General features: G+C 54.6%; 1 protein-coding gene across 2 annotated transcripts; it reads left to right on the top strand.

The window, feature by feature from the left end:
• The first annotated feature begins 1,515 nt into the window (after positions 1-1,515).
• ALDH2 (aldehyde dehydrogenase 2 family member) lies at positions 1,516-22,711 on the top strand. 2 transcript variants are annotated; one of them, XM_040986988.1, is made up of 13 exons: positions 1,516-1,664; positions 10,376-10,480; positions 11,654-11,794; positions 12,834-12,913; positions 14,406-14,517; positions 14,781-14,909; positions 15,133-15,246; positions 15,730-15,832; positions 16,281-16,465; positions 19,032-19,196; positions 20,582-20,739; positions 21,877-21,991; positions 22,308-22,711. In XM_040986988.1, the coding sequence occupies exons 1-13, from the start codon at positions 1,536-1,538 to the stop codon at positions 22,338-22,340; spliced, it is 1,569 nt and encodes a 522-aa protein (XP_040842922.1). In that variant the 5' UTR covers positions 1,516-1,535; the 3' UTR covers positions 22,341-22,711. The 2 variants fall into 2 exon arrangements, with proteins under 2 accessions (XP_040842922.1, XP_040842923.1); XM_040986989.1 differs by lacking the exon at positions 11,654-11,794.
• The last annotated feature ends 4,691 nt before the right edge of the window (positions 22,712-27,402 follow it).

Genomic DNA, 27,402 nt, shown 5'->3' with positions numbered 1-27,402 from the left:
CAAACATGAACAGCTGAAGGCTGGGTGGTCCCCTGCACTGCAGGGCAGGCCTATGTGGTAGGGCTGAGGTCCCTTGGGTGAACTATGTCTTCAATACAACCCTGCCTTGATAATGGGCCTGGCCAGGGCGTGACCCTTTCCACAATGTCTGTATTTAGATAGTCAACATCTGTTGATTCAATTGATCTTCACTTCGTCTCAACTGAGTCACAGGTGTTATCTTGTGGCGCTGAATGTATGGGCAAAAGATGGAACAACGCCTTCATGTCATCCTGCCATCGTGTGGGAAATGTGTTCAATCAGCACGGCACCCCAGGGGACAGCGGAACAGGGCGTAGCTGTTTGGGAGGTTAGGAAGGCTTTCCCCGTGGGTTCTGACAACAGCTGGGGAAGTGGGGAGCCTTGGGAAGTGGGAGGCCTGGGGGCTGCAAACGGACAGGGAGACTCGCTTTCCCACACTCCCCAGAAGTGGTCATGTGATTGCAACTTAGCCCCTCAGCCCAGGAAACCCACCCAGACGCCACACTTCCAGCTGCTTTCTTCTCTGGTGCTTAGGCAACACCCCCACCCCTCCACACACACACCTTGGCTATCCACCTGGTGCTAAAGACAGAGTCAGGTGCAAGGAGGTGCTCTGGGTCCTAAGGTCAGGCTGGGAGCAGGAACTTAATTGTTTTTGGTCCCTGGGAATTTTAGGCCACGCTTTGTGAATTCCTGGCTGCAATGCTCTTGACAACATGTGAACTCTGCAGGGCAAAGTAAACAGAAATATTCTGCTGGGCTGGCGCACTTCACACGGGACCTTGGCCATTGTCTTGGCCTCAGCTCCCTGGGCTTCAGCCTCAGAGGAAAGTGGTGGTCTCGGTCCAACCGTTCTTAGCACAGCTCAGCTCCTCCCGCCATGGCTCCTTCCCCTCCCCACGGGCTCTTACTGACATCTCTCTCCGTGGAAGCCGCACACACGAGGTACCATGCCCCTTGCCCAGCCAATGCTCTCTCATGCCCTCCTGAGGGTGCAAGGCCCGCTTTACTGCTTGGTCTATGGGGGAAAGCATTTCAAGTCCTTGTGTCCCTTCCCGGCTGTCCTGCAGGGGGTCCTCCGCGGGAGACAAGGAGAGCCAAACTGCGTTTCCGGGGCCTCTGAAACGCCGGCTCTCACCGGTCTTTCTGGGACTCACTTGTCACCTCCCAGCTCTTCACCTGCTCACCTCCTGCCCAGGCCTGAACCCGCTAGCAGCGGTGGCGGCGTGATCTCCCCGACGCGAGTGCTAAGAGGGATTCTGCCCCACCAGCGCGCGTGAAAGCCGCGGGGCCGGTTCCTCTTTGCCTCCCCGCGCTTCTCGTTCCACAACCCCCACTCCCACCCTGCGCCACCCTGGCCACCAGCTCGCAATGGCCCAGGGGGGACGGCCCCGCCCCGCCGCCCCGCCCCGCGCTTGCCCATTGGCGGCCATGGGAGGCGGGGAGGTATGGGCTCAGTGACCCCAGCTGCCCGCAGCCCGCGCTGGCACCTGGTGTCCCGCCGCCTGGCCAGCATGTTGCGCGCCGCTGCGCTCGCCGCCACCGCCGGCCTGCGGCCCTTGCTGGGCCGCCGCCTCCTGTCTGCAGCGGCCGCCCAGGCCGTGCCGGCCCCCAACCAGCAGCCTGAGATCTTCTACAACAAGGTGAGACCCGCTTTGTTCTGGGTCCGGAGTCGCCGCACAACCCTGGGTGCGACGCTGAGGGCCGGGAAGTTCCTGGCTACCGTGGACCTGTTTATCCACGTGGGACACTGGGGTTCGCTGTGGACCATCTGCACCCGCGCCCCCCAACCCCCACCGCCGGCGCGGTGGCCTGGGCCCCTCCAGCTGCCGTTGCGCTTCCAGCTCAGCTCCCGGTGCCCCCTCCCGACAGTCCTCAGCACTCCGGCCCCCATGTCGCTAGTGTGTGACGTGGCCCTCTTGTGGGGACCCCTGTCTTTTCCGTGGCCACCTCTTTTACCCCGACTCACGCCCTCCTCCACATAAATTAGAGAGGCAACGGTTAACGAAGGCGTGTCCTTGCGCCACACAAGTGGAATCGGGCGGGGGACCCGGACCCTGGTCTCCAAGGGGAGGTAACCGAGTTTGTGCCTTCCAGGGAGGCAGTTTTGAGCGACCCAGGCAGGCGCTTTCCAGCGTGAGATCCATATCCAGTGGTTGGCTTCTTGCTCAATGAAGACTTTGGAATGTTTCTGGTCTTTGCGTTATGGTGGAGTGGTTGGCGTTCACAGAGTGAGAGGATTAGGAAAGAACGGGTCTGGCTTGTGCAACAAGTGCGACCCGGCTACTCTTGCCTGGGCTTCAGTTCTTGGTAAAGGGCGAAAGGCCGGGGATCTTCCTCAGTGCCAGGCCCCATACCCGTGGTTTCAGGTGCTTGGTGCTGAGTAGCAGCACCTGTCCCGTGTGCACGGCCTTGGTGCCTGGCAGGTTGTGGGACTTGAGCCGTCTGTCTGTAATTTAGTCCTTCCAACAGCCCTGAGTACTGTAATTACCTCATTTTACAAGGGAGCAGCCTGAGTCACAAAGAGGTGAGTGGCTTGTCTGAAACTGAAGTCGGTGGCAAAGACGGGGTTCCCATCTGGGCCCCCGAGTCAGAGCAGTCCGTGGCACACTGCAGCTCCAGCTGGCATCCTCGGGGAGTGGTGCTGCTAGGGTTCTCAACAGGGCCTGCCCTGAAGCCTGGCTGCAGATTGCGTAGAGGGATGGAGAAGAAGGCACACGGTGTAATCTTTAAAGCATGCTACCATGAGCGGTTTGGAAGCGAATAAACAAAAAAGGGAAAAACCCAAGTCAACAGCGCAGCAGGCGTCAGCCTCGCAGACTGCTTAACTGGGATTTCACGCCTGGACGTCGGAAAGGATCCGCAGAACTATCCTGGAGGAGTTGGGGCAGCATGGAGCCTTGTCTATGGGATCTTCTTCAGTTCTTCCTCTTCCCTCCTGGAGGTGGGATCTGGGACCAGTTTGCATGACTGCCCGGCAGACAGAGCAAGCTGGGCCCCAGGTTTAGATGGGGGAGCGGAGTGAGTTCTCCCAGCAGCTGCTTTTCTTGATCACTTTTCTTCAGATCATAGAAGTAGCACGTGTTCCTGTTAGGTAATGTTGCTGAGTGCCAACTTGGAAGCTGTTTCTGTGAGACGTGTGGCTGTGTGAGCCTGTGGGCATTTTCACTGCAGCTGCACGTGTGTGAGTAAGAGAAAGCCACAGCACCGGAGGGGAGAGCACCTGCACTCCGGTGCCATGCTGCCCCTTAGGTCAGGCTCTGCTGGGACCAGGGGTCTGCTTCACGGTTATCTGTCCTTGGTCTGTTCAGATCTGTTTCAGTTCTCTAATCACTCCCCTGCTGGCAGGTGTGTGTGGGGTGGGGAGGCTGCTTCTCCAGAACACCAAGGACTCTAAGCACAGGCTGCTAGAGCCTGAGACGTTGCCCCAGGGCTTCCTGGCTCCTTCAAGTGCAGTGAACTGTTCTGAAGCCAGAGGGCTGCTTTGAAGTTGCCTCTGCAGGTGGGGGGTTTTTCCTGAGGGTTCTGGGTGCTTGGGAGACAATGCTTCATCAGATCACCCCAGGAGAGGGGGAGGGCTGGGCTGACCCTCTAGGTGCCCTTTGGTCTCTGCTGGTCATGGGTGGGGCCACAGGGTGGTGAACCCCTAAGTGGGTGAGGGAGATTCCAGGAGGAGCCCTGTGGAGGGGCTGGGGATGGCCAGCCTTCCGGAGAGTTCTCATCCAATTTGGCTGCAAAGACGCATCTGGTCAGGGAAACTGACTTTGCGTTTTCCTTCTGGTATCTTCCTGACCAGAGTCTTGGAGAGCCAGAAGCTCCAGCCACTGTGGCAGCCTCTGTGGCTGGGGCTTGGGGAGTCATTTTATCTCCTCCATCCCCAGTGCAGTCACAAAAAGAGGATGATCAGAGGCTCCCTTGGGGATGAGAGACCTTGGGGAGGCTCAGGGAGCAGGCCCTTCCCCAGCAGCCTCGGTCCCAGGAGCTGGCAGACAAGAGCATCACCAGCACGGAGACAGACACATAAGGGAAATGCAGCACAGAGCAGCGACCGTCAGGGCAACAGAGAGGCATGCCCTGGCGAAGGGGGCAGCATACACTTGGGTGGACTCTGTCCTGCGGGCGCTACATCTGTCAGCTTGGTAGAAATTCCGTCTACATCCTTGGGTTGCTGTGAGAATGACCTGAAGCCATTCTCAAACGGTTTCTGGTGCTGCCATGTTTACTGCAGCCTCACATGAGAACTGAGGGAAAGGTGAGGCTGCGAGCTCATCATGCTCATGTAGCAGAGACCAAACTCCATTTCATGTGGTGTTACTGTTTTTACAGTTTGTTTCCTCAAGGGGCAAGCAAGGTTGTGGCAAAGCTGAAGGGAGTTTGGGGTGAACTGTACTTGAGCCTTTCCCTTTTACCTCTTGACCGCAACACTTAGAGAACCCACAAAAGGGAATTCGTGCGGTTTGGGGGCTGCCTTGGTGGCACAGAGGGTCAAACCACTGCTTACAGAAATGGTAACCCATATTGGGGTACCACTTGGAGCTTCTCTGTCACAGATGCAGCTCCCTGTTAATGTACCTGGGTCTGCACGCACAGGAGCCACCCATATCAGAGACCCAGATGGAGTTCCAAGCTTCAGACTTGGGCCTGACCCAGACCACTGTGGCCAGTGGAAGATCTCATTCTGTGTGTCCCTCATATCTTTGTCTCTCTGCCTTTCAAATACATTTATTTGAAAAGAGGGCAGGTGGCAGAGGGGCAGGGACAGAGGGAGAGAGGTTCCATCTGGTTCATTCTCCAAGTAGCTGCAAGTGGCTGAAACTGAGCTTGGAGCATCGGAAGTGGAGCAGCCAAGACTCTACCAGCACTCACATGGGATGCTGCTATTACAGAGGGCAGCTTAACTTGCTGTACTATAACGCTGGCCCCCAAGTAAATGCATCTTTTAAAAATGTATAGAGACAAAAAATATATACAAACACAAAAATACCACACATACACAATAAAAATGTATAGAGAATGAGCCCAGCGTGATGGCTCAATGGCTAATCCTCCCCTTGCAAGTGGCAGAATCCCATATGGGTGTTAGTTTGCGTACCAGCTACTCTACTTCCTATCTCTATCTCCTTGCTTGTGGCCTCAAAAAGAAGCAGAGGACCAAAACTTTGGGACCCTGCACCTACATGGGAGACCCAGAAGCAACTCCTGGCTCCTGCCTTTGGATCAGCTCAGCTCCAGCCATTGTGGCCATGAGGGGAATGAACCAGTGGATGGAAGATGTGTCTCTCTGAGATCTCTCCTTTCTGGAAATCTGTGTTTCCAATAATAATGAACCTTTAAAAACAAAACAAATGTGTGGAAAAAATATTTTCCTGTATTGAGTTGTCCGATTCCAACAGTAACACATCCTTGGAATAAAAAGATTGAGCATCGTGCAAGTGGGCAAGCTAGAACCTTACGGGAGACAGAGGCACTGCAATAACACCCACAGCAACACGGTTGTTAGCAAAACCCCGAGTTTAAGGAAGGCTTAGGCAGTGAGGCAGCCTGTACTCCCTGGGGAAGTGGGAGACAGACCGGACTGTGTTAAGGAGGAAGAAGGACTGCCCAAGGGGCACACACTACAATATGAACCAATTAAAACCCCACGCAGCAAGTTTCGTATCCAACCATGTTAGCGGCGGGTCTGTATCAAGTGTGTACGGAGGCAGAGCAACTGAGGCTGCTTGGCGTGACAGGGCAGGGCCTACGCCTATGGGCGTGACAACAGGGAATGGAAACGTTGGCTTTATTTCAACGTTTTTGTTTGTTGAGAATGCTAAGTGTCCTGTGAGCAAACAGTCACAGAGAATAATGGTCCCCAGATATCCGCACCCCCGTGGATAATCCCTACTAACACTGGACACAGGGAAGGAGCTAGAGTTTCCTTGTTTGGAGTGGTTCTTACAGGATGAGCTGAAACCTGCAACAGGCCAAGCTGTGCCTTGGGGTGACTTGTGTGGCGTGAACAAGGCCAGCACTGGTTTGCTGCCCGTGTGACTGTGATCTTAAGAGGCTCTGGGAAGAGACAGGGCAACCCAGAGGGACGCTGCCTGGCTACTGCTCCTCCAACAGGAAACATCCTTGCCTGCTCAGGGCCCAGGGACGTGCAGAGCTTGAATACTGATCACATTGTGTGTATGTGGCATCAGCCTATGTTTTCAGCTTCCCTCCTAGCCACAACCCTACACCTCAGGCACTGTTGCTATCGCATCTTGGAGGTGAGAAGGCCGAGGCTTGGGGAGGTCAAGTTGCTGCTAGGCTCTGAGATTGTATGCCCTGAACCAAGGCTGTGCCGCCTCGGGGCAGACCCTTCTGATCACACCAGGAAGTAAATATTTGAAGAACAATTGAGTGGCAGATTTGAAACAGTAGTGGTTGATGTTTGCATTCCCAGCAGCAAGCCCTGAGATGCGAGCTTGGCACAGAACCTGGAAGGCATTGCTGTTTATGAGACTGTGTGTACAGCTGGTGCTTGAGGAGCCAAGGAAATAGCTGTTTCAGCTCAGAGGGGCTGGCTGCATAGCCCTGGGGGCTTCCATGCTGGAGGGTGGAGGGGCACCAAGGGTTGTGAGGTTAAATCGCCTGGGGTTGGTGCAGCCAGGAAGAGGGTGCCAGTTCACAAGCACTCGAACAGATGGAAGCTGCGCCTTCCCTCTCGGTCCCCCAGCCACCCCATCCCATTGTGAAAGTGCCTGAAAATTCAAGCACACAGAGCCTTAGGCCTCAGGGAGGAGGGAGGGGGCTGAGGCCAGCTGCCACTCTGTCCTGGGAGGGCTGTCCTTGGCCTCAGCTCCAAAGAGATCTATCCCAAGGCCCTGGATGATGTGGGAAGTATGAAGGTGCACGGCTTTCCTTGGTTATCTTGAACTTGACTCCTTGGGATTGTGCAACTCAAAGGACAGCGGCTGTGTCCCACTGGACAGACTTACTGAACTTAAGCGCTTACTGGCAAGGATCAGTCTAGCTGGAAAAACCCTACTTTTGCTCACTTACTTTTTTGGGAAAAGAAGATAATCCAGGGGCATAGATTTTCTAGGCCGCTCCCCTAGTCTTTCACACAGCAAAGCCTGAACACATTCTTTCTCTAATGCATCCTGCCTTCCTCCTTATATCACTGCAGCTGAGCACAATATAACTTGTTACTGGAGACCTTGACAGATTATGATGGGTGTGGGGGTGGTGACCTCTGCCCCCAGGTCCAGCTCTCCTGTCCAGGGCCCCCGCTGACTCTGCCCTAGCTTCCAAGTGTCCCTGCCTCCCCACCTCTACTCTGCCAGATCTCAGTTTGCAGAGCCAGGAAAGCAAGCTGTCCAAGGGCCCGAAGGATCGCCTTCCCCTCTAACTCAGCGATTCTAATTTCTACCCACCCAGAGGAAGCGACGTTGGCAGAACAGTGTTGGCAGAACGCCGTTATGGGAACAGTGAACGCCTGGGCTGGGAGCACAGTGATAGGAAACAGTTACATAAACTGTGGTGGGCCAGGCAGCCCTGGCTGGGGAGCAGTGTGCAGGCTGGGAAACACAAAGTCTGTTAGCCCCCGCCCCCGTGGTCTCCCGGGCCCCAGCGGCCAGTGGGGATGCTGGCCCGCTGCAGGTGGCAGCAAGAACTCTGCTGTCCCACAGCCACCCAGGCCCTTTCAGTTGCTCCTGCCCCCAGGTTGTGTCACTGTCACCCTGTCACCGTTCAGATTCTCCCCTTGTCGGCGCTGTCAGAGCCCTCCCACTGCAGCCCAGCCTGGTTTGCTGGCACCCTCTCCTTGCTGCAGCGTTAGTGCCAGGAGCCTGGGCTCAGCCCTGGCCTGGCAGCAGCCCACTGTTCAAGTTTATGGAATGTGTGAGGGGAATGAATCCAGCTTCTACACAACTGAGGGGGAGGTTGTTTAAGAGGCGTTTTTTGATGAAAAAGCTTTGTGTGTTTGGCCAGCAGTCCAGGCCCGCGGGGGAGACTCCTAGTGCTTCTAGAAACCCTGAGAAATGTGAGCTGGGGGTGGGGGGCGCGCCTCCCCACAGGTGTGACCACTTCCCCGCAGGTGACCGCCTTAAGCGTGTTATATAAGTCATGCTTTGGGTTTCAGGCCAAGAGGTTATAAAGTGTCTGGCCTGGACTAGGCCTGGTGTTGTTGATGCTGGAGACAGGGTGGTGAAACTCCGCCCTCGGAGCAGAAGTTCTGGAAGGCTCCATGGGAACAGCTCCTGACCCAGCTCCTCTGCTGCTCAGGGGAGACCCCTGTGGAATCTAGCTCTGAGAGAGGCGGTGGTTAATTTAAACTGAGAAAGTTCTAGTTTCCTGCTGGACAAACCCAGGTTTAATCTTACTGGCTGATAAGGAGGGAGAATGCTGAAAACTGGCCAATGAAGCATGACTCAGCAAAGCCTGTGCTTGCCAAAGCGCATGTGCCAGGGAGGGGCCCTCCAAAGTCCTAAGTTACCCATGAGGGAAAATGCACAGCCCCCCAGAGCTCCCCAGACCTGCCTACCTTGCAGCAAAACTGGGGGACAAGACTAGTGTGGTGCGGGAAGGGGACCACATGAAAAGTGGTAGCCTTCGCTTCCAAGACTCCCCCCTTCTCCCCTGCTTGAAAGCAGACCTGGGACAGGATCAGAGGCTGCAGTTGGAAGAACTGGACACAGAGCAGAAGCCCTGGGGTTCCAAAGATGGGTTCGAATCCTGATTTTGGCTCTTGAGCAGGCGGCTGACCTGGACTCTACCTCAGGACCCTCTGTGAGGTGCCAAAGGTGACATATGCCTTCTAGGTTTGCTGTGAGGTTTAACTGACAATGGCTCAAGCACATGGACCCCCAGTGCAGGGACCGCCACTTGGACAGCTAAGAAGCATTGGTGCTAGGGACACACAGAGATGGCCGAACCATGACACCATCCCTGGGGCAAGGGGAAGAAGTGAGGTTAGAGGGGACAGTGTGAGACCCTCCCAGGTCCAGTTTCCCAGTCCTCTGCCTTTACCAGGAGGAGGACCCTCAGAACAGGACGCACGTGAGCAGGTTCTTTCACCTGGGTCAGTGAGTTTGCCAGGCCCAGAGCCCAGGCACTTGAGCCACATCCCATTCCCTCCCTTCCCAACCCCTTGTAGGAGAAACAAGTGTGTCACTTCTCTAAAGCCGAATAATTGATGGACTAATATAGAACCATGCAAACATGGCTTGAAAATAATCTCATTAATGTTTACCCACATTCCCCTGTCAAGTGCCAAGTGCAGTGTCAAGATCTTTCCCTGGGAATGCACAGCTGGTTACACCCAACAGCAGCAGAGGGTTTGGGCACAGATACGAAATTTCAGCCTGAGAAAGTGGCCCTGCCGGCCCCTACCAGACTGGCTGCTTCCTGTCATCACCCTGTCATTGTCACACTTGTCCATGCTAGGCTTGGTGCAAACACTTAGAATGCGGCCCTGCTTGTTTGTCTTCCTTATTTGGTCTCAAGCTGACACCTGCTCCCCTGGGGTCCTCCATGCCTTTCCCTCTCCTTCCCCTGACTCAGCCACCTTCTGAGGACCCTCTACCCAGAGTCAATTACCCTTGCCATCTCAGGTCGTCTGGGGCTTGCTCTGCTGGGGACCAGGACGAAAGCCGTGCGAGAGCTAGGTCTATGCTGGGCTCCTCCCCTCTGTGTCTTAGCCCTGAAACAGGGTATGGCTTATTGCAGGTGCTCAATGGGGGACAGGATGACCTGGTGTGGCAGTGTGGCATGTTGAAAACGGTTGTAGATTCTTTGCGTCCTCCCCAAAAGAAGGGGACATCCTCTCCCCTGCCTGTGAATCTGGACTGGGCCCATGTGTGGCTCACTTTGTCCAACTGCATTTGGTGGCAGGAACGAGGTCCCGCACCTGCTGAAGCTAGACCTTAGCAGTGTCTCAGCTTCCACTCGGGCTCTCAGGACTCCCGTCTCTGGGGAGGCCAGGGGAGCCTGAGCCTCAGCGGCCCTGTCAGAGGAGCCATTGTGCACCATGAAGTTCAGACACTTCTAGCCCCAGCTGCCCTGGGACTACAGCTAAATGCAGGACTCTGTTGGGACACGTCCGTGAGGTCATTCAGAGCCGCTGAGTTTGTGGACGGCTTGTGATACATGCACAGATACCTGGAATAGGCAGGGACATTATCTTTGCAAAGTTAACTGACTTACCCCGGCCCCGTGGCAGGTGGGTGTCTCTGGCTTCCAGGTGTCCGCAGCTCATGCTTCTGACCTCCGGGTCGCCCTGCTCTGCCTCTTTCATGTATGTGTCCTTGTACTTGGTCTTTGTGCGCTGCTGGCATTCGGTCCCGGCTGGAGAGCAGGTCCTGAGAACTTTCCCTTCTCGTTGTAGATCTTCATAAACAACGAATGGCACGATGCGGCCAGCGGGAAGACCTTCCCGACCGTCAACCCGTCCACGGGAGAGGTTATCTGCCAGGTGGCGGAAGGGGACAAGGTGAGAACTGGTGACTAATCCCAGGGTGGGGAGGTGTCGTTTCTTCCACGTTTTTGTATGACTGAAATGTCACAGTGTATGTGTGTTGCTAGCCTAACTAAAAATGTCAGGCTTTGGAGCCAACAATCATGAGAAACTTCCCTGCAGACAACAGGGTACACTTGGAGGCTTGGAGTGAGGGCAGGGAGTGTCCGATCCAATTTACTCTGTCCACACCTAGAGACTGAAGGTCAGCGAAGGGAGACCAATGGCCACGTGGCAGTCTCGTGGACTAGAGCCTGGGTCTCCTCAGATCTAGCCCTGGAGGCAGGTTGAATCATAAGTACTGGGAGGAACTACAAATAAATCCCAGTTAGTAAATATTGATGGTTTTTAGTGGAGGAAAGGTAGGGAAACTGACTCAGGCATACTTTGCTCCATCAGCAGGGCATCGCCTCCTTTCCCAAAAGCCAAGGTGACTGTCTTTCATGCTTATGGGGAAACCGGTGGTCTTGGTCTGGCTGCCATTGCTATAACAGAGCATCTGGGGCCAGTGGTTGATCAAGAACTGAGGTTTGTTTGCACTGTTGGTGATGGAGGCCGGAAGTGCCCAGCACAGTGGATGTCCATCCACTGCTCAGCTTTGGCCAAGAGCCTTGTGCCACTCCAGCTCCTGGCAGGACGCAGCTGGGCAAGCAGAGGAGGAGCGAGATGCAGGCGGTTCCTTCATCAACCAGTCAGCTCCCTGCAGTGTCGCCGTGACAGTCAGAGCTCCTGGGGGCGTCCGAGGGGACTCACTGTAGCAGATCATGGACATGTAGCATGTGAACAGAACGCTGCCCTGTGTCCCTTGGGCAAAACTAGCTGTGTGGCCCTCACTGCTTCTCCAAGCAGAGGGATGCTGGGCAGCCTGCGTGGTGGGAGGAGGCCAGCTGACCTGGAGGGGAAGATTCCTTCTGCTGGGCTGGCCTTCCTGGCACTCAGAAGTGGTTGAATTCCAAGTCTGGCCCCCGAGACCCTCTGGGGGACTTGTAAGCGAAACTTCACAACTGGCAGCCATCAGGCTTGGCGCTGCCTGTCTGGAATGTCAGGTAGCGCTGGGATCTGTCTTTCCAGGAGGGCTGCACAGTGCCTGGTTATCCAAAGGTAGTTGCCACTGCAGGGGCCTAAGCTGCTGGGGTGGGTGTTTTGCAGGCTGACGTGGACAGGGCAGTGAAGGCCGCCAGGGCTGCCTTTCAGCTCGGCTCACCATGGCGCCGCATGGATGCATCAGACAGGGGCCGGCTGCTGTACCGCCTGGCTGACCTGATTGAGCGCGACCGGACCTACCTGGCGGTAAGTACCCAGCACCCTCCTCCAGGCCATGGCATCTGGTGGGCAGCCAGGTCCCACCTTGCTGATGCGAAACTGACCAGAAAGATGTAGGTAGACCCCTGTGGGGTATGTCCCTGGGCCAAGCACAGGAGCCTCTTTGATGCAGGTTGCTGAGAAAGGAGACCACGAGGAGTGGGGAGAGGTACGCTGGGCCCTTCCCAGGAGAGGCTTCTGGGGATGGCCATGTCCCCTGGTCCCTCCCCTCTGCATGGGGCGTTTTTCTGACAGAGGCAGTAGTAGGTGAGAATCCCATCCTACACTAGCTGCCAGGTGGACCCTTCCAGAAGGCCTGCTGTTCTGTGGCACCCTTAACCCTTACACAGCACACTGAATCCTCAGGATAAAGTCCTCCAAGATCCATTTTGGTCTGGCTCCATCGCCCATGTCATGGTGGACTGTGTCCCTTATACACACAGCACAGCCACTGGCCTTTCTTCAAGATCGTCAGGCTTCTTGGAGCCCCAGGGCCTTTGCACACGTGGTTCCCTCTATCTCAGGTTTTCTTTGCTTTGTCGTCATTTGCACCCATCCCTGTTGGCCTGGTGGCCTGCTATACGTCTCTTTCAGGTTTTGCTCTGATGGCCTTGTGTCAGGAGGTCTCAGATTGCGTTGGGCAGCCTTGGGTCTCCCTTAAGCCTTAAGCACACGTAGTTGATGCTCTGTCATCATTCACTGTCTTTTTGCTTGCTGGCTCCATCTTGTGTCTGGATTCCCAGCACCTGGATCTGTCAGAGAGCAGAGCAGAGAGTGTGTTTATGAAATGATCTGGTGACGTGTCCAAGTCACATCCCTTCCGTTGCCCTTCCCCAGTCTCCCTGCCTTGGAAGGGGCTGGGGCAGGGGCCTAGATGTGCCCTCAGTGTTCAGTGGCACCAAGGGAACTGTGCCCCTGGCCTCCACCAGCCCTTCTTGGCTCAACCCTCAGCACAGTCATCGGCTCACTTGCTCCCCTTCACCCCTGCGCCGTCCATGGCTCCGCTCAGCTTGTCCTTTGTTCTCAGGCCTTGGAGACCCTGGACAACGGCAAGCCCTATATCATCTCTTACCTGGTGGATCTAGACTTGGTTCTCAAGTGTCTCCGGTAAGGGCAAAGGTTTCCTGTTTTTTCATTTTGCCTGGCTGTGCCAGAAGGGAGGGAGGGAGGGATAAAGGGGAGGAGGGGTGTTAGGAAGCAGGGAGGATTAGAGAAATGCAAGAGGATTTTGGGAGTCGGAGATGTCTGCTGTGTTTATCTCACAGGAAAAAGCCCTCAAACACTGTGACCTTGACATAAATCTTTCTTCTTGCGTCACTTTGGGTAACTTCTATAGTTTTAACTTGTTCATTTGCTGGTGCATTTATAGGATTCTCCTGTACCCCTTTAGTCTCTGGGAGGGCAGTAGTAATATGTCCCGTTTTTGCTTCTGATTGGAGTTCTTTGCATCTTCTGTCTGTTCTCTTGACATGTTCAAAGAACTTTTACCTTTTGTTGATTCTCTCTAGTGGTTGTCACCTAGCCCTGCTCTGGTTTTCCTTTACTAGCTTTGGGTTTAATCCTTAATGTTGTGGTGGTTGGGAGCAAAAGCTTTGTTGGACTTGTTGGGGTTGCTGGGGACAGAAGCTCACTCAGTCTAATGCAACCCACACACGCCAGGGTCTCAGCTCTGCCTGACACAGGGTCACACACCAAGGTCTCAGCTCTGCCTGACACAGGTACACATGCCAGGGTCTCAGCTCCGCCTGACACAGGCACGCACGCCAGGGTCTCAGCTCCGCCTGACACAGGCCACACACGCCAGGGTCTCAGCTCTGCCTGACACAGGCCACACACGCCAGGGTCTCAGCTTCCACACCATGGTCTCCGCTCCACCTGACACAGGCCATGCATGCCAGGGTCTCTGCTCTGCCAGGCTGCCTTGGCTTACCCTGCTCCCCTGCTCCTTCCTCAGCTCCTTCAGGGCCAGCCTTCATGCCAGCTCCTAGCTACCCACCGTGCTGACGGAGCTGCAGTCCCAATCGCGGTGCCAGAGTCCAAGGGGGAGGGATTGTGATTGGTGGGCCTTGAGTCCGACCAGCTGTGGCCAAGGTGGACAGGCCATTGTGCAAAATGGCTGCTGCCGTGGGACAAGGGGAGAGTGTGGGTGTGGTGGGGTGTGCGTGTGTATGTGTAAGAGAAGAAGGAGCTGGACATCAAATAGCAGCAAACCTTCACAAGAGCCACATTCAGTGAGGGTGACCCCATGTCCCAGGGGACCCAGGGGCTCGTATACGCAAGTGTCAACGTTTGCTAGGGCCACCCTTACATTACACCACGCCCCACATTGATCCCATGGCTCCCAGGTCTGTGGCGACGGGCTGGCCCAGCAGCCATGCTTTGGTAATCCTGGGTGTTTGGATCCGATGTTCTGTTTCTGCTTCTGTGAGCAGCCCAGGTGGTTCACACATACGGGACCCTCGCAGCTGTGTGCAACTTTCTGGGGAATAAGTTACCAGACAGACCTGGCTGGACAGCTTTGATTCTCTTCTTTCCTCTTGGGTTTGTGGGGGTCTGTGAGAGCTGCTGATGGAAGTTTGGACTTCTCTGTCTTGTAAAGGTATTATGCTGGCTGGGCTGATAAGTATCATGGCAAAACCCTTCCCATTGACGGGGACTTCTTCAGCTACACCCGTCACGAGCCCGTGGGGGTGTGCGGGCAGATCATTCCGGTGAGTGCTGGCCGCTGTCCCCCAAGATTTGTCGGGGGCACTGGGTGTTGGCATTATCAGAGGCAGCCAGAGGCTGAGGACGTGGGCTTGTTTTGGATGTTCCTGGGTTAAGGAGGCCGTGATTTGGGCCTAGCGTGGCGCCGGGCACGTGAGCGCATTAACAATGCAATTCCCTCCCATTGTACAATGTGGGATGTGGGTCGCTGTCATGTTCCTGTCACAGACCCACGCGGTGTCTGAGGACAGCCTGTTGCTTGTTTCAGTGGAACTTCCCGCTCTTGATGCAAGCGTGGAAGCTGGGCCCAGCCTTGGCGACCGGGAATGTGGTTGTGATGAAGGTGGCTGAGCAGACGCCACTCACCGCCCTCTACGTGGCCAACTTGATCAAGGAGGTGCGTGGCTTGTTTCTGGTTTTTCTTTTTCAATTTGTTTGGGAAGGAGAAAGCAGGGCACATGTCCAGCTGCTGTTCACTCCCCAAATGCCTGCAGCAGCTGAGGTTGGAGCTGGGCGGCGAGACCACAAGAACTGGGGCCTCCCTGGGTGGGGTATATCCCCCCATCTGGGATCTTGGATCAGAGGATGACATCCAGGGTCTCTTGGCTGTCTGTCCACAGGCTGGCTTCCCACCTGGGGTGGTGAACATTGTCCCTGGATACGGCCCCACAGCCGGGGCTGCCATCGCCTCCCACGAGGATGTGGACAAAGTGGCATTCACTGGTTCCACCGAGGTAAGGCATGGTCAAGCCCTCACACTGGCCCATTTGCCCCCAGCTCCTGGGGTTCTCGGATGAGGATGCTGCTTTCAGAATGAGCATCTCAGCATGGCCTGCAGGTCTTCGCCCCCAGGACTCTCTCCCACTTAGCTCCCAGGAGAGGTCTGTGTGCATCTGGGGTGGAGGAGCTGGGAGGAACCCCGGTAGCTTGGCTGGCTTCCAGAAGACCTGGGGCTGGACTTCATGGAGCCCAGGGCTGCCCAGTGCCCTGACGTCAAAACACCTGGGCCATGTCTTGACTCCATTGCGGCAGAAGACCATGGGCTTTAGAAAGACAGGAGTTCAAATCCTGGCCTTGCCATTAGGATGCAGGGTGACTTATGAGGCTCCTGTCCTCAGTGACCCCCCCAGTGTTGGGGTCTTCCCTTTTGGGTCTGGATAAAGCACACGGTTCCTTGTCCCCAGGCTGAGGGCTTTCCTGGTGCTGTGTTCCCACAGGTGGGCCACCTGATCCAGGTTGCTGCAGGGAGCAGTAACCTCAAGAGAGTGACCCTGGAGCTGGGGGGAAAGAGCCCCAACATCATCATGTCCGATGCTGACAGTGAGTCCTTGAGGAGGAGGGCTGGGCTGAAGGTAGCCCCGGCCATACATGCTGTGGTCTGCAGCATCCACAGGAACTCAGGCTAAGGGGTAGCCGTCTGATCATGGCCCCTGGCAGCATGCTGTGGCCACGGCTCTTCCCACCTCCCCTCCTGGCTGCCTTGGATGCAGCAGGCAGAGTGCCCGCACCTGTTCTGACTGCCTCTGTCTGGCCCTGGTCCTGCTGGCAGCTCTCGGATTTGCCCTCCCTGGGCACAGCCTCCACCTTCTTCCTGGCCTGGTCTCACAAGCAGTGGGTGAGGGATGGTTCTGTCTGTTCCAGGACAGGCCCTGGCACTTGGCAGATGCCCCTGCTGAGAGTGTGGGGGTGCGTTTCACGGGCAGGCAGGTACTGGGTCTTGTCCATCCTCTTCTCATGGTACCCTTGTGTCCCCCTGCCCTCCCTGCAGTGGACTGGGCTGTGGAGCAGGCCCACTTCGCCCTGTTCTTCAACCAGGGCCAGTGCTGTTGCGCTGGCTCCAGGACCTTCGTGCAGGAGGATGTTTACAATGAGTTCGTGGAGCGGAGCGTGGCCCGGGCCAAGTCCCGTGTGGTCGGGAACCCCTTCGACAGCCGAACCGAGCAGGGACCACAGGTCAGCCGGGCAGTTACTGGGCTGGGTTCAGGGTGTCTGCAGCCAGCATGCAGAACAGGGCAGAGCATCAGGCTCGGCGTCAGTCAGCACTGGGTTTATGTCTCGGCTACGCCCCATGGGAGCTGTGGCCCCATAAGGGGCAGGCTGGAGACCCTCTCCGGCCTCTGCCATCTGTGTGCAGGCCTGACACCACGGCAGCTGGCTGCTGTGCTCAGGGCCCTGGGAAGGGAGCCACTGCCGTGTCTGGAGACCTTGCTGTGGGCTGGAGTTGAATGCCGGTAATCTGCCTCTATCCTGCAGCTTTACTGAGATATCACTCATATACCACAAAATGTGCTATTTCAGAGTTGCACACTGTGGAACCCTGACCACTAATCCACTAATTCTACAACATTTTTCCATCACTCTCCACACTTGCCCTGGCTGATAACACAGACCTCCAGACCCAGTAGCAGTCATTTCCGGTCCCACCCCCCTCTAGCCCTGGCAGCCCCCAGCCTGTGCTCCCATGCATGCTGGCCTGTGTTGCATATTACTGACCCGCCCTGGGTGTGAACACAGCCCCAGCCTGAGCTCCCTGTGTGAGTCGGGCCACCCTGCGTGTTAACAGATACAGTCATGCACCAAGTTGAGGCCTTTGGAGCTTCCACGTGGCATAGCGTGCCTGGCATCCTCTGTCATATTCAGATTCATTTAGGTGGCGTATGTCATTCTTTTTTTTTTTTTAACAGAGTTTTATTTATTTATTTATTTGAAAGGCATAGTGGGAGAGGGAGAAAAAGAGAGACCCTCTGTCTGCTGGTTCATTCTCTAAATGGCTGCAATGCCCTGGGCTGAGCAGGCCGAAGCCCAGAGCTGGGAACGCCGTCTGGCAGAGGCCCAAACACTTGGGTCGTCCTCTGCTGCTCTTCCAGACGCATTAGCAGGGAGCAGAAGCGGAAGTGGAACAGCCAGGAATCTGACACGGGAGACGGGTGTCACAAGCGGTCACTTAACCTGCAGTAACACAGTAGGGCCCTTCCCTTGCCTTTGTGACTGACATTCCAGTGTCTGATAGACCATGTTGTGTTTCCCAAGTTCTGGCTGCTGTTATCAGTGCTGCTAGAAACCCCAACACCTTTTTCTCTTGTTTTTCTTTGTGGTTATTATTAATGTGACATTAATCTGTATAATAACTTTAAAGGGGTGGGTACTCAGTGCGGTGGTGAAGGCTCTGCTTAGGACGTTTGCACTCCGTAGCTCAGTGCCTGGGTCAGTTTCCTTACTGCTCTTCCCGACCTTCCTGGGGAGCAGGCTGGAGTACTTGGGTACCTGTCTTCCACATGGGAGACCTTACCTTCAGGCCCGTGGGTGGGAGCTCTGTCTGCCTCTCAAAGGCTGAGAAAGGGAGCTGGTGTTGTAGTGAAGCAAGTTAATCTGCCCCTTGTGACATGAGCAACTTCCACTGGGGCGCTGGTTTGAGTCCTGGCTACTTGGCTTCCCATCCATCTGGGAGGGTTGCGTACGGTGGCCCTGGGGGCAGGGGGGTCCCTGTCACGGATGTGAGAGACCTGGCTGTTGCAGATGGAAGATCTCTGGGACGGTCCCCAAAGTGTTCAAATACAGACAAAGAGCCTTTGCTTCCCTCTGGGCCTGCTCTCCGTGCTCCTGCTGTCACACTGCTGCTCACCAGTGACAGGGTCCTACTGTGCATCGTGCTCTACAAGCTTTTGCGTTGTCTTTCTGGAATGTCGGCCTGGCATGTCAGTTCAGTTTTACTAGCAAGCGCCGTGATGCCGGGTGTATCATGGTAACTGTAACCAGCCCCTCTACTGATTTATTCCTAGCGTCGTTTCTCTGTTTTGCCTTTACTTAGTGTTCTTTGATGGCATCCTTGTTGAGGGCCTTGGTGCATGTGGAAAATAAACTCCTGGGCGTAAGCAGTTGGGCCAAAGACTGCTGTCCATCACCCACTTGCTAGAAGAACCATGCCAGGTTACAGTCCACTAACACCATGTTTGACAGTGTACTTAAACTCTGGCTTATCTCATAGTTGAAAACAACAACAATGGGCTCGATGTTTATTTCTGTGGTGGCCAGGAAGGTTGAGCCTTTTTGTACTTTGTGCCTCGGGCGCCTCCTCTTCAGGTCTTTCATACCAAGGGCTCTGGCCCTTTTCCCACTTGTCTTTTTGTTGCTGTTAAGATTTATTTTATTTGAAAGTCAGATATACAGAGAGCAGGAGAGACAGAGAAGAAGAACTTCCGTTCGTTGATTCAATCCCCAAGCAGCCACAAAGCCAGGTGCAGTGCTGATCCAAAGCCAGGAGCCCGGAGCCGCTTCTGGGTCTCCCACGCAGGTGTAGAGTCCCAAGGTTTTGGCCCAACCTTGACTGCTTTCCCAGGCCACAAACAGGGAGTTGGATGGGATGTGGGGCTGCCGGGATTAGAACCGGCACCCATATGGGATCCCGGGCGTGCAAGGCAAGGACTTTAGACAATTAGGTCTTGTTCCTGCATGGCAATCATTCTGAAGCAGGGGAGAGGTCTGAATCCAGTTTGGACATGACTGGCTCCTTCTCCCACAGGTGGACGAGACCCAGTTTAAGAAGATCCTTGGCTATATCAAATCTGGGAAGCAAGAAGGGGCAAAGCTGCTCTGTGGGGGAGGTGCAGCCGCTGACCGCGGCTACTTCATCCAGCCCACTGTGTTTGGAGACGTGCAGGACAGCATGACGATCGCCAAGGAGGAGGTGAGCACCTGCAGCCTGGGCTCCGGGAGCCTGCTTGGGGGGGCGATCCAGCGGCGTCCTGGAACTGCTGTGGCCCAGCCGCAGATTGGGCGACATCTCTGTGTCTACGACAAGCCACTTGAGTTCCTTTCTGAGCTTGTCACCCCTCCCGAGTGTGTCATGGGAGAACATCTCAATTCCCATCGTGTCCACAGGCCTTGGCGTGCTGGTCCTTGAGCCAGGAATCAGCATTCCCATGGCCTGACCCAGCAGGGCACTGTTAGACCAATGTGGGCTGGTCCTAGCACCTGAGCGGAGTGCTTTGGTAAAGGCCCTTGGTGCTCACCATGAGTGCCTCTCACACAGTTGCTCCCCACGCATCCGGTAGTTGTCTCCCCATGGACCCTGGACACAGGGCTGGCCACCCACTACCTGCCCTCTGCCCCCGCTTCCCCTGGTGGCCTCTGCAGGGATGGCTGGGGCTGCTGCATCCTTCCATGTACAAGTTGAAATCAAACACGCACACATGCAGATCAGTGCTGGGAGTTCTGCACTTTCCCCACCCACTGTGATTACTTGGCTGCTGTTCCTGAAAATCTTGGGTACTGGTTTACTGGGCAGCCAGGGCAGCTTCACTGCTGCCCAAAGCACACGGCGCCCCTCACTGTCCTTCCCTGGCCCTGCCTCCCCTGTGCTCTCTGCATCCTCCCGGGCCGGCCTCAGTGCTGCTTCTCTAAGTATTTTCCTGTATTCTTCAATGGAGAGCCCTGCTCACGCCTGGGCCTGTTTTCCTGCCATGTTGCTCTTCACTCCCACCCTGGTCCTGTTGTGTCACGGCCTGTCACCTCCACCAACCCTCCCTGGCACCCAGCTAGGCCCCATGGAGGCGCTGCAGTGGTCACACTGCCATAATGGCTGCATTCACTTCGCTGCTCTCTGCCATTTCCTGAGAAGGCCTGGGAACAGGCCTCCCATCTACCTTCCGGTTTCTACCTTCTCCGTGTTCCTTGTGGAACTGGCTCCTCCAGGAAGAGGATGGGGAAGGTGAGCTTGGGCTATGCTGAGAGCCAGGACCATGGTTTGTTTGCCATTGGTGCCCCAGTGGCTGGTTGGATGACCAGCTACATGGCTGACTTAAAATCTTTGACACCAAATCCAAACAACCCATCTCCTGCAGGACTGTTTGGGAGGAAGACACTGTTCAGCAAGCACAGGTGATGGAGGGAGTCCTTCCCCGTGAGCTTCCTCCCTGCGGCTGTCAGCAGGATTGGTGGCTGTCAACTCCCTCTGGGACTGTGAGGTTCTGCTGGGGCACTCATTCCCATATAGTGTGACTTGCTCATCACTGGGGAGCTGCAGGGTGATGCTCCCTTGTGGCCTCACCCCCCACTCTGCTCTCATTCTAGATCTTTGGGCCGGTGATGCAGATCCTGAAGTTCAAGACGATCGAGGAGGTTGTTGGGAGAGCCAATAATTCTAAGTATGGGCTGGCTGCAGCTGTCTTCACAAAGGACTTGGACAAGGCTAATTATCTGTCCCAAGCCCTCCAGGCTGGCACTGTGTGGTAAGAGCCTCCCAACTGTCCCTCATGACCCAGCACAAACTCCCCAGGGCCTTGATCTTCTGGCACCCACAGTTTGGGGTGCTGGGGTGTTTCTCCTGGGCCAGGGTATAGTGGAGCCATTAGGTCAGAGACCTCCAGCCTTCCCCTCAGCGAATCGAACATCACTCTGGTGTGTGCACCTGCAGCTCCCCTGGGCACGCAGAGTGACTGAGCTCCTTAGCAAGCTGGGTCGAGGACAGGAGACAAGTACTGATTCTAACACTCGTTTCAAAAGCTTAGCATCTACTTTACATCCACTACCTTGGTGATAATTTTTAAACACAGAAAAGAACAAGTGTTGATGAGGATGCAGACCCCTTGGAACCCGCACAAGTTGCTTGTTGGGAATGGAAGCTGCTGCAGCCACTAGGGAAGGTAGTCTGACAAGCCATCCAAAAGTTAAACAGAGTCACATGTAACTGTCAGTTCCACCCAGGCATATGCCCAAGAGAGGACACAGGTCCACATAGAAACAGTTACACAAATGTTACACAAATGTGCGTGCTAAAAAAACAACACATTGGTCCATCAACAAGTACACAAAGTATACCCCATTCACGAATGGAACGCATGGAAGGTGGCTCAGCCCTAAGGAGGAATAAAGGCACTGCCACATGCTCTGGTGTCACAACTGCGCCTTGCAGACACGGTTCTTGGGGAAAGGAGAAAGACCCAAAGTGCCACACACTGTACGGTCTATCTCACAGTCCCAGAAAGGCAGATCCATGAAGACAGAAGGGGTAAGGAGGGAGGACTGGCAAGGAGAACTGCTCGTTGGCCAAGGGGATTCTTGTCCTATAGAAACACTCTGGAATCGGACAGTGGCAATGGCTGCACAGCATTGTGAATATGCTCTCAGCCGCCAAATTGTACACCTAAAAGCAAAGAAAGTTTGGTTGCTAATTAGCCTGAGTGGAGGCTGTCCTGGGGAGTGTGACTGCCCTCCAGGGTTTCCCTTGAGGGACTTGGTGTGGCCACGCATGTGGCTGCCTGTTACCATGGCTCCACCTGTTCTGATTTTTTTCTCTGTTAAAATTTAAGCCATGCAACATAGGTATCTCCCTAGAGTGGCTTCTGACATCTCTCATCAAATTACAGGGTCAACTGCTACGATGTGTTTGGGGCGCAGTCCCCGTTTGGTGGCTACAAGATGTCGGGCAGTGGCCGGGAGCTGGGCGAGTACGGCCTGCAGGCATACACTGAAGTGAAGACCGTGAGTATTGATGACTGCAGGCGCCTCCCGCTTGCCTGGCTGGACGCCCAGAAGGCTCATGACTAATTTCTTAAATGAGAGTTCGTAAAAATGTCTACAGACTTTGGCAGACATTGCCCAAGGGCTATTGTCCAAACGGAGGACCAGTGGGTGAAGAGGCGCGGGGTGGACGCAGCCCTCGAGGCTCTGGGACTAGCATTGGCTGGTGAGGTGTTGAGAGCAGCCAGAGCCCCTTGTGTTTCTTCTTGGGTGGCACTTAGCTGGGGGGCACGTGGGGAAGCAGGGACATTTCGCAGCATCTCTGTCCCTCCCACAGGTCACGGTCAAAGTTCCTCAGAAGAACTCGTAAAGAACCACGCAGGCTTCCTTCCTTATACACTGATGAAATGCCATGAAGAACGACCCCTGCATGCATGCTAAAGCCTCAAGAAAATCTTCCTATGAATCCTTTCCGTCCAGAAAGCCTGAGAGCCTGAGCTGACGAGCAGGCTGGGTGGTGGGGTGATGGTGTGTGGAAAGCCCTTCAGACTGCCCGGGGGTTCCACCTCCCGCGTGATCCGTGACCCTAGGTTCAGATTCCTTCTCCTGTCCGACCTGCCTGTGTGGCAAGACAAAGCCATGGTTTCCCATTGCATCACTCAGTGCGGTTTGCACTGAGACACCAGCTAGCGCCTCGCCTTGTCCCTGCACTAAAACTTATTAAAGCACTGCTTCTCTCCATTCTGTGGGTGACGCTTGCTTTCTCCACCTCCACGACCCCAGGAAAATGCTGGCAGACACGGTGCCAGCCCCGCCCCGACGAAGGGTAAACTGCTTTTGTTCCAGGTGTTTACCGGAGAAAGCCCTCTGGCCTGTCTGGGCTGGACCTTAAGCCAGGTCCTCAGATTACAGCCTCACACCACCCGGCTCCTGCCCACCAAGGGAGGGAGTCAGGGAGGGGACTCGAGGCCAAGCAGGACAGAGCCTGTTCGGTTTCGGGACCATGTGCTGCCTCAGCAAGCGCCCCTCTGGAATCCCCAGTGCAGAAGGCTGCTCGCCTTTAAGCAGGCAAGCTGGACATTAGTAGCCTCCTGTACCTTGGGGTCATTATTTTAATTCATTTTTTCCCATGAATTCTAAAAAGAATTTTTTTTTCTCATATTTTATTCTGAAAGAGACAGATGGAGACATTGCCGGTTAGCTCCCCAGATTCCTGCAATGGCTAAGACTGAGCCTGGCCAGGGCCAGAAGCCGGGCACTGCATGCCGCTCCCCTGTGTGGGTGGCAGGGACCCAGTGCTACCCTTCAGGATATGCAGGGAGCTGGATTAGAAGTGCAGACCCTGACATGGGATGCCGCCTTCCCGAGCAGGGCCTTAGGAACCTGGCTGATCTGACTCGGGTCGTTAGGAAATGCATGAACACAAGCGCTGCGACACCTCCACAGCTGATCTGATAACCAAAACAGCTACTAAAAGCGACCAGGGCAGACGGCATGTGCAGTGGGGGTGAGCTGCGCGAAGGGATGGCTCACATGCCAGCCACTGTTATTCAAAACAGTGCACAACTAAGATTTACAACTTTCTCTGGAGTCTTTCACTGAGTATTTTTGGACTGTGACTGGCTGTGGGTAATTAAAACCACAGGAAGCAAAGCCACTGTCTTATCTACTATGATAACCCGTAGCAATAGTACACGCAGGTCCACATCGATTCCCAAAGCAAAACTCCTGGGTAACCACAGAGTGCCACGGGGCAGAGATTTTATGTACTTTGTTAACTTACAGGAAGTTAGTAAAAGATGAAAGAGGAGGCCAGTGAGGACCTTAGCTGGCTAATCCTCTGCCTGCAGAGCTGGCATCCCACGTGGGTGCCGCTTGCTATCCTGGGTGTTCCACTGCTGATCCAGCTCTCTGTTTATGCCCTGGGAAAGCAAGAGAGGATGGCTCAAGTCCTTGGGACCCTGCAACCATGTGAGAGACCTGGAAGAAGCTCCTGGCTCCTGACTTCATATCAGCTCAGCTCCGGCCACTGTGGCCAGTTGTGGGAAGATCCGTCCCTGCTCTCTGCAAATCTGCCTTTCTAATGAAAATATCTCTGAAGTAAAATAAAATGTGGAACGGGGAAGCAGTTCCAGGGCAGAGTGGGCACTGTGCTGTGCTAGGAGCAGGCTTTTGGCACAGCAGTTAAGGCTATTGCATCCCCAATTGCAACACCCGCATCTGAATCCCAGGTCATCTCCGACTAGTTTCTTCCCCATGCAGATGGCGGGAGGCGGCAAACGATGGCTGAGGTGCTTGGGTTCTCGCTGTCCACATGGGAGACCCGACCCCCCGGCTTTCGCCGGGCAAGGTCCTGGCTGTTGCAGCGATTTGGGGAGTAAACTAGTTGGTTGGAGATCTCTGCCTGCCCGTCTCTCTCTCTGCCTTTTAAACAAATAGATAGAAGTTGCCGAGTTGGTCAATGTTTTAAATATTTGTTATTTATTTATTTGGAAGGCACAGTGACAGATCCTAAAATGGCCTAAACAGCCAAATCTGGGCCAGGTGAGAGCCAGGAACCTGGAACTCCAGCGTGGTCCATACTTGGATCACTTTCCATTGTTTCCACGGACTCATTAGCAGGAAGCTGGAGTGGCGCTCACATGGAAGCCAGCGTTACAGGTGGCAGCTTCAGCTGCTGTGCCACAACACCACCCCAAGTCTGAGGTTTTAACTTGTGAATGGCAAACACAAGCTGACAGCCTCCAGGAGCTGGGTTGGTCATTAAAAGCCAAGATGGTTGCATGTCGGCCTGGGCAGGCTACAGAGCATCAGTATCCCAGCTTAGCTTTGGTTGGGGAAACCATTTTTTTTTAAGATTTATTTATTTTTGTTGTAAAGTCAGATATACAGAGAGGAGGAGAGACAGAGAGGAAGATCTTCCCTCCGATGATTCACTCTCCAAGTGAGCGCAACAGTTGGTGCTATGCCGATCTGAAGCCAGGAGCCAGGGACTTCCTCCAGGTCTTCCACACAGGAGCAGGTTTCCAAGGCTTTGGGCTGTCCTCGACTGCTTTCCCAGGCCACAAGCAGGGAGCTGGATGGGAAGTGGAGCTGCCGGGAGTAGAACCAGCACCCATATGGGATCCTGGAGCGTTCAAGGGGAGGATGTTAGCCACTAGGCCATCGCACTGGGCTCAGGGAAACCATTCTTAGCTTGTAGGCTGTGCAGAAGTAGGCAGTGGGCTGGATTAGACTCTGGCCATCGTGTGCTGACCATGCTTTGCTGCCCCCCATGCTGAGGAACGAACGTCCTTGCAGGGCCTGTATCAGGGTTAGCCCGACATTCGTGTTCTGCACAACGCCAAAGACGCATCCTCTTGGACTCCTGGTGACTTATAAATGCATCATCAAGATGGAACTTGCTGCCTTGGTCCCACCCGAATCACCCTACAGCACCCCTGGGGTGCAGCGTGTCCTCTGGGAAACAGGAGAGCTTAGACCCCAGAGCTGCACACGGCTGCCCTGGCACTCCAGCTTGCTGGTCCCCGCTCCCTTCGGCTGAGTCTGCGGGTGGAAGTGGGAAGCAGCTGAGCAGGCGCGCTAGGGATCAGGAAGTGGATTAGAGGTTCCCCTCTCCTGCTGTAGTGTTTTTCCAGATCGCTCTGGAAGTCTGGTTTGACGTTTCTAAGTTGTGCATTATCTGTTGATCATTATTACTGCGCCTGTGATGTGGATCCTTGCTGGGTTGCTGCTTCTTCCAGGTGCAGGCAGTGCCAGCACCTGCTTCTGCCGATGATCGCTGACACGCAGAGGGAAGCAAACCAGCAGGTGCAGGAAGGAGTCACAGTGAGCACAGGGCAGGAGACCAGGTGGGGCAGGTGTTGTGGGGTGGCGGGCTAAGTCACTGTTTGGGGTTGCCCACACCCTATGTCCGAGTGCTGGGGTCCGTGCAGTTGGCGTGGATGGCACGAAGGTGCGAAGAGAACAGCGCCCCCGCTTGGCAGGGCCCAGGGGAGCTTCCAGCTGTTTGGCAGGGCCCGGCGGATTTCTCTCTGACCACCCTGACGCTGTTTCACCCCCTGGATGCATGGACACTCAACCACCCCACTAAGAATTCTGTATTCTATTGAGCATTGTTGTTTGCCCCTGTAAGATAGTTTCTGCCACTGATGTGAGCTCGAGAGTTAATGTCACTGATAATGTCTTGGTGAGTGGGCCTTTGACAATTTACACACAGGAGCACAATTAAGCCCATGCCATTTTTGGACACCTTATTGGGTACTTAACCATTGTCTTAGAATTTGGCCCAGACATACAGCACACTTTCTGGGAAGGGGCTTGAAAATATCCTAAATATTAATGCAAGTGATGGGAGTGAGAGCTGAAACTGCTATGGCAATAAATATAGTTATTGTTATCTCAAAGGCTAGCCTGTCTTTGCAGTTTTTTTGGAGCCTAGAAAATGTAATTGTTTTAGCCACTTTTATAATTTTTAGCTAGAGGAATTAAGGATGCTTTTATTAAAGAAAAATGCTTTTGATTATTGCTTTATTGTTTATGGGGTTGTAGGAGTCTATAGTTGTAGGGAGATTTAATATTTGGAGTTTCTGTTTTAGATTTTAGGTTTTTTTCCCTTGTAACCTATTTTCCTATTAAGTGATGGGTAAATTGTAGAAGTAGAAATGTGGTGGGAAAGTACTACTGATTAGCAGGTAATCGCATGTGCCTTGGCCTTGGAGTCCTGGCTGTTGCTCCATGGCTACTGTTGAAGAACAAATAATAGCTTGCTTTGAAGACTATGAATACAGTATTTTGCAGAATTATCTCTAGGGGCACCTGCTTAGCCTTGAAGTGCAGATGGAGTGACCAAATGTCTGTACATGCCCCCGTTAGTCTTGAAGTAAAAAATAGAACAATTAGTTGCTTGTGTAGAAGCTTGAGAGGGGTTTTGAGAAAACAAAAAGGACAGCTTTTTCTGGAGCTGTGGTGAGAACGCACCAAGTGTCTGTGTCTTTCTTTATCGCCGACTCCACGCGCCCTTCCCGAGCTCCGAACTCGGCTGGAGCTGGACTCCGGCATCCGAGTGCCCGCCACCGAGTCCTACACCTCTGCCTCTGTGTCTGATCCAGCCACTCGGTAATGCTCAGTGGGGGCAGCAGATGGTAGCACAGGTTTTGAGTCCCTGCCATTCACTTGGGAGACCCACATGGGGCTCCAGGCTCCTAATTTCAGCTTGGCCCAGTGCTGGCTGTTGTGGACATTTGAGGATTGAAACAGTGGATGAAGGCTGGCTCTCTCTCTTCTCTCTCTGCCTTTCAAGTGATGAAAACAAGCACTGACATCCTACATGGGCACTGGTTCAAGTCCTGGCTGTTCCACTTCCCATCCAGCTCCCTGCTAATGTGCCTGAGAAAGCAGTGGAAGGTGGCCCAAGTCCTTGGGTCCTCCAT

This window comes from Ochotona curzoniae, unplaced genomic scaffold (genome assembly GCF_017591425.1).
Source record: "Ochotona curzoniae isolate NIBS_2020 unplaced genomic scaffold, NIBS_Ocur_1.0 contig_46, whole genome shotgun sequence".
Classification (NCBI taxonomy): domain Eukaryota; kingdom Metazoa; phylum Chordata; class Mammalia; order Lagomorpha; family Ochotonidae; genus Ochotona; species Ochotona curzoniae.
This window is presented reverse-complemented; position numbering and strand designations above follow the sequence as displayed.

Coding starts and splice junctions, on each gene's coding strand:
- ALDH2 (XM_040986988.1), top strand. CDS start 1,536: ATGTTGCGCGCCGCTGCGCTCGCCGCCACCGCCGGCCTGCGGCCCTTG. Junction 15,247..15,729: donor CATTCACTGGTTCCACCGAG/GTAAGGCATGGT, acceptor GTGTTCCCACAG/GTGGGCCACCTGATCCAGGT. Junction 16,466..19,031: donor GAACCGAGCAGGGACCACAG/GTCAGCCGGGCA, acceptor CTTCTCCCACAG/GTGGACGAGACCCAGTTTAA.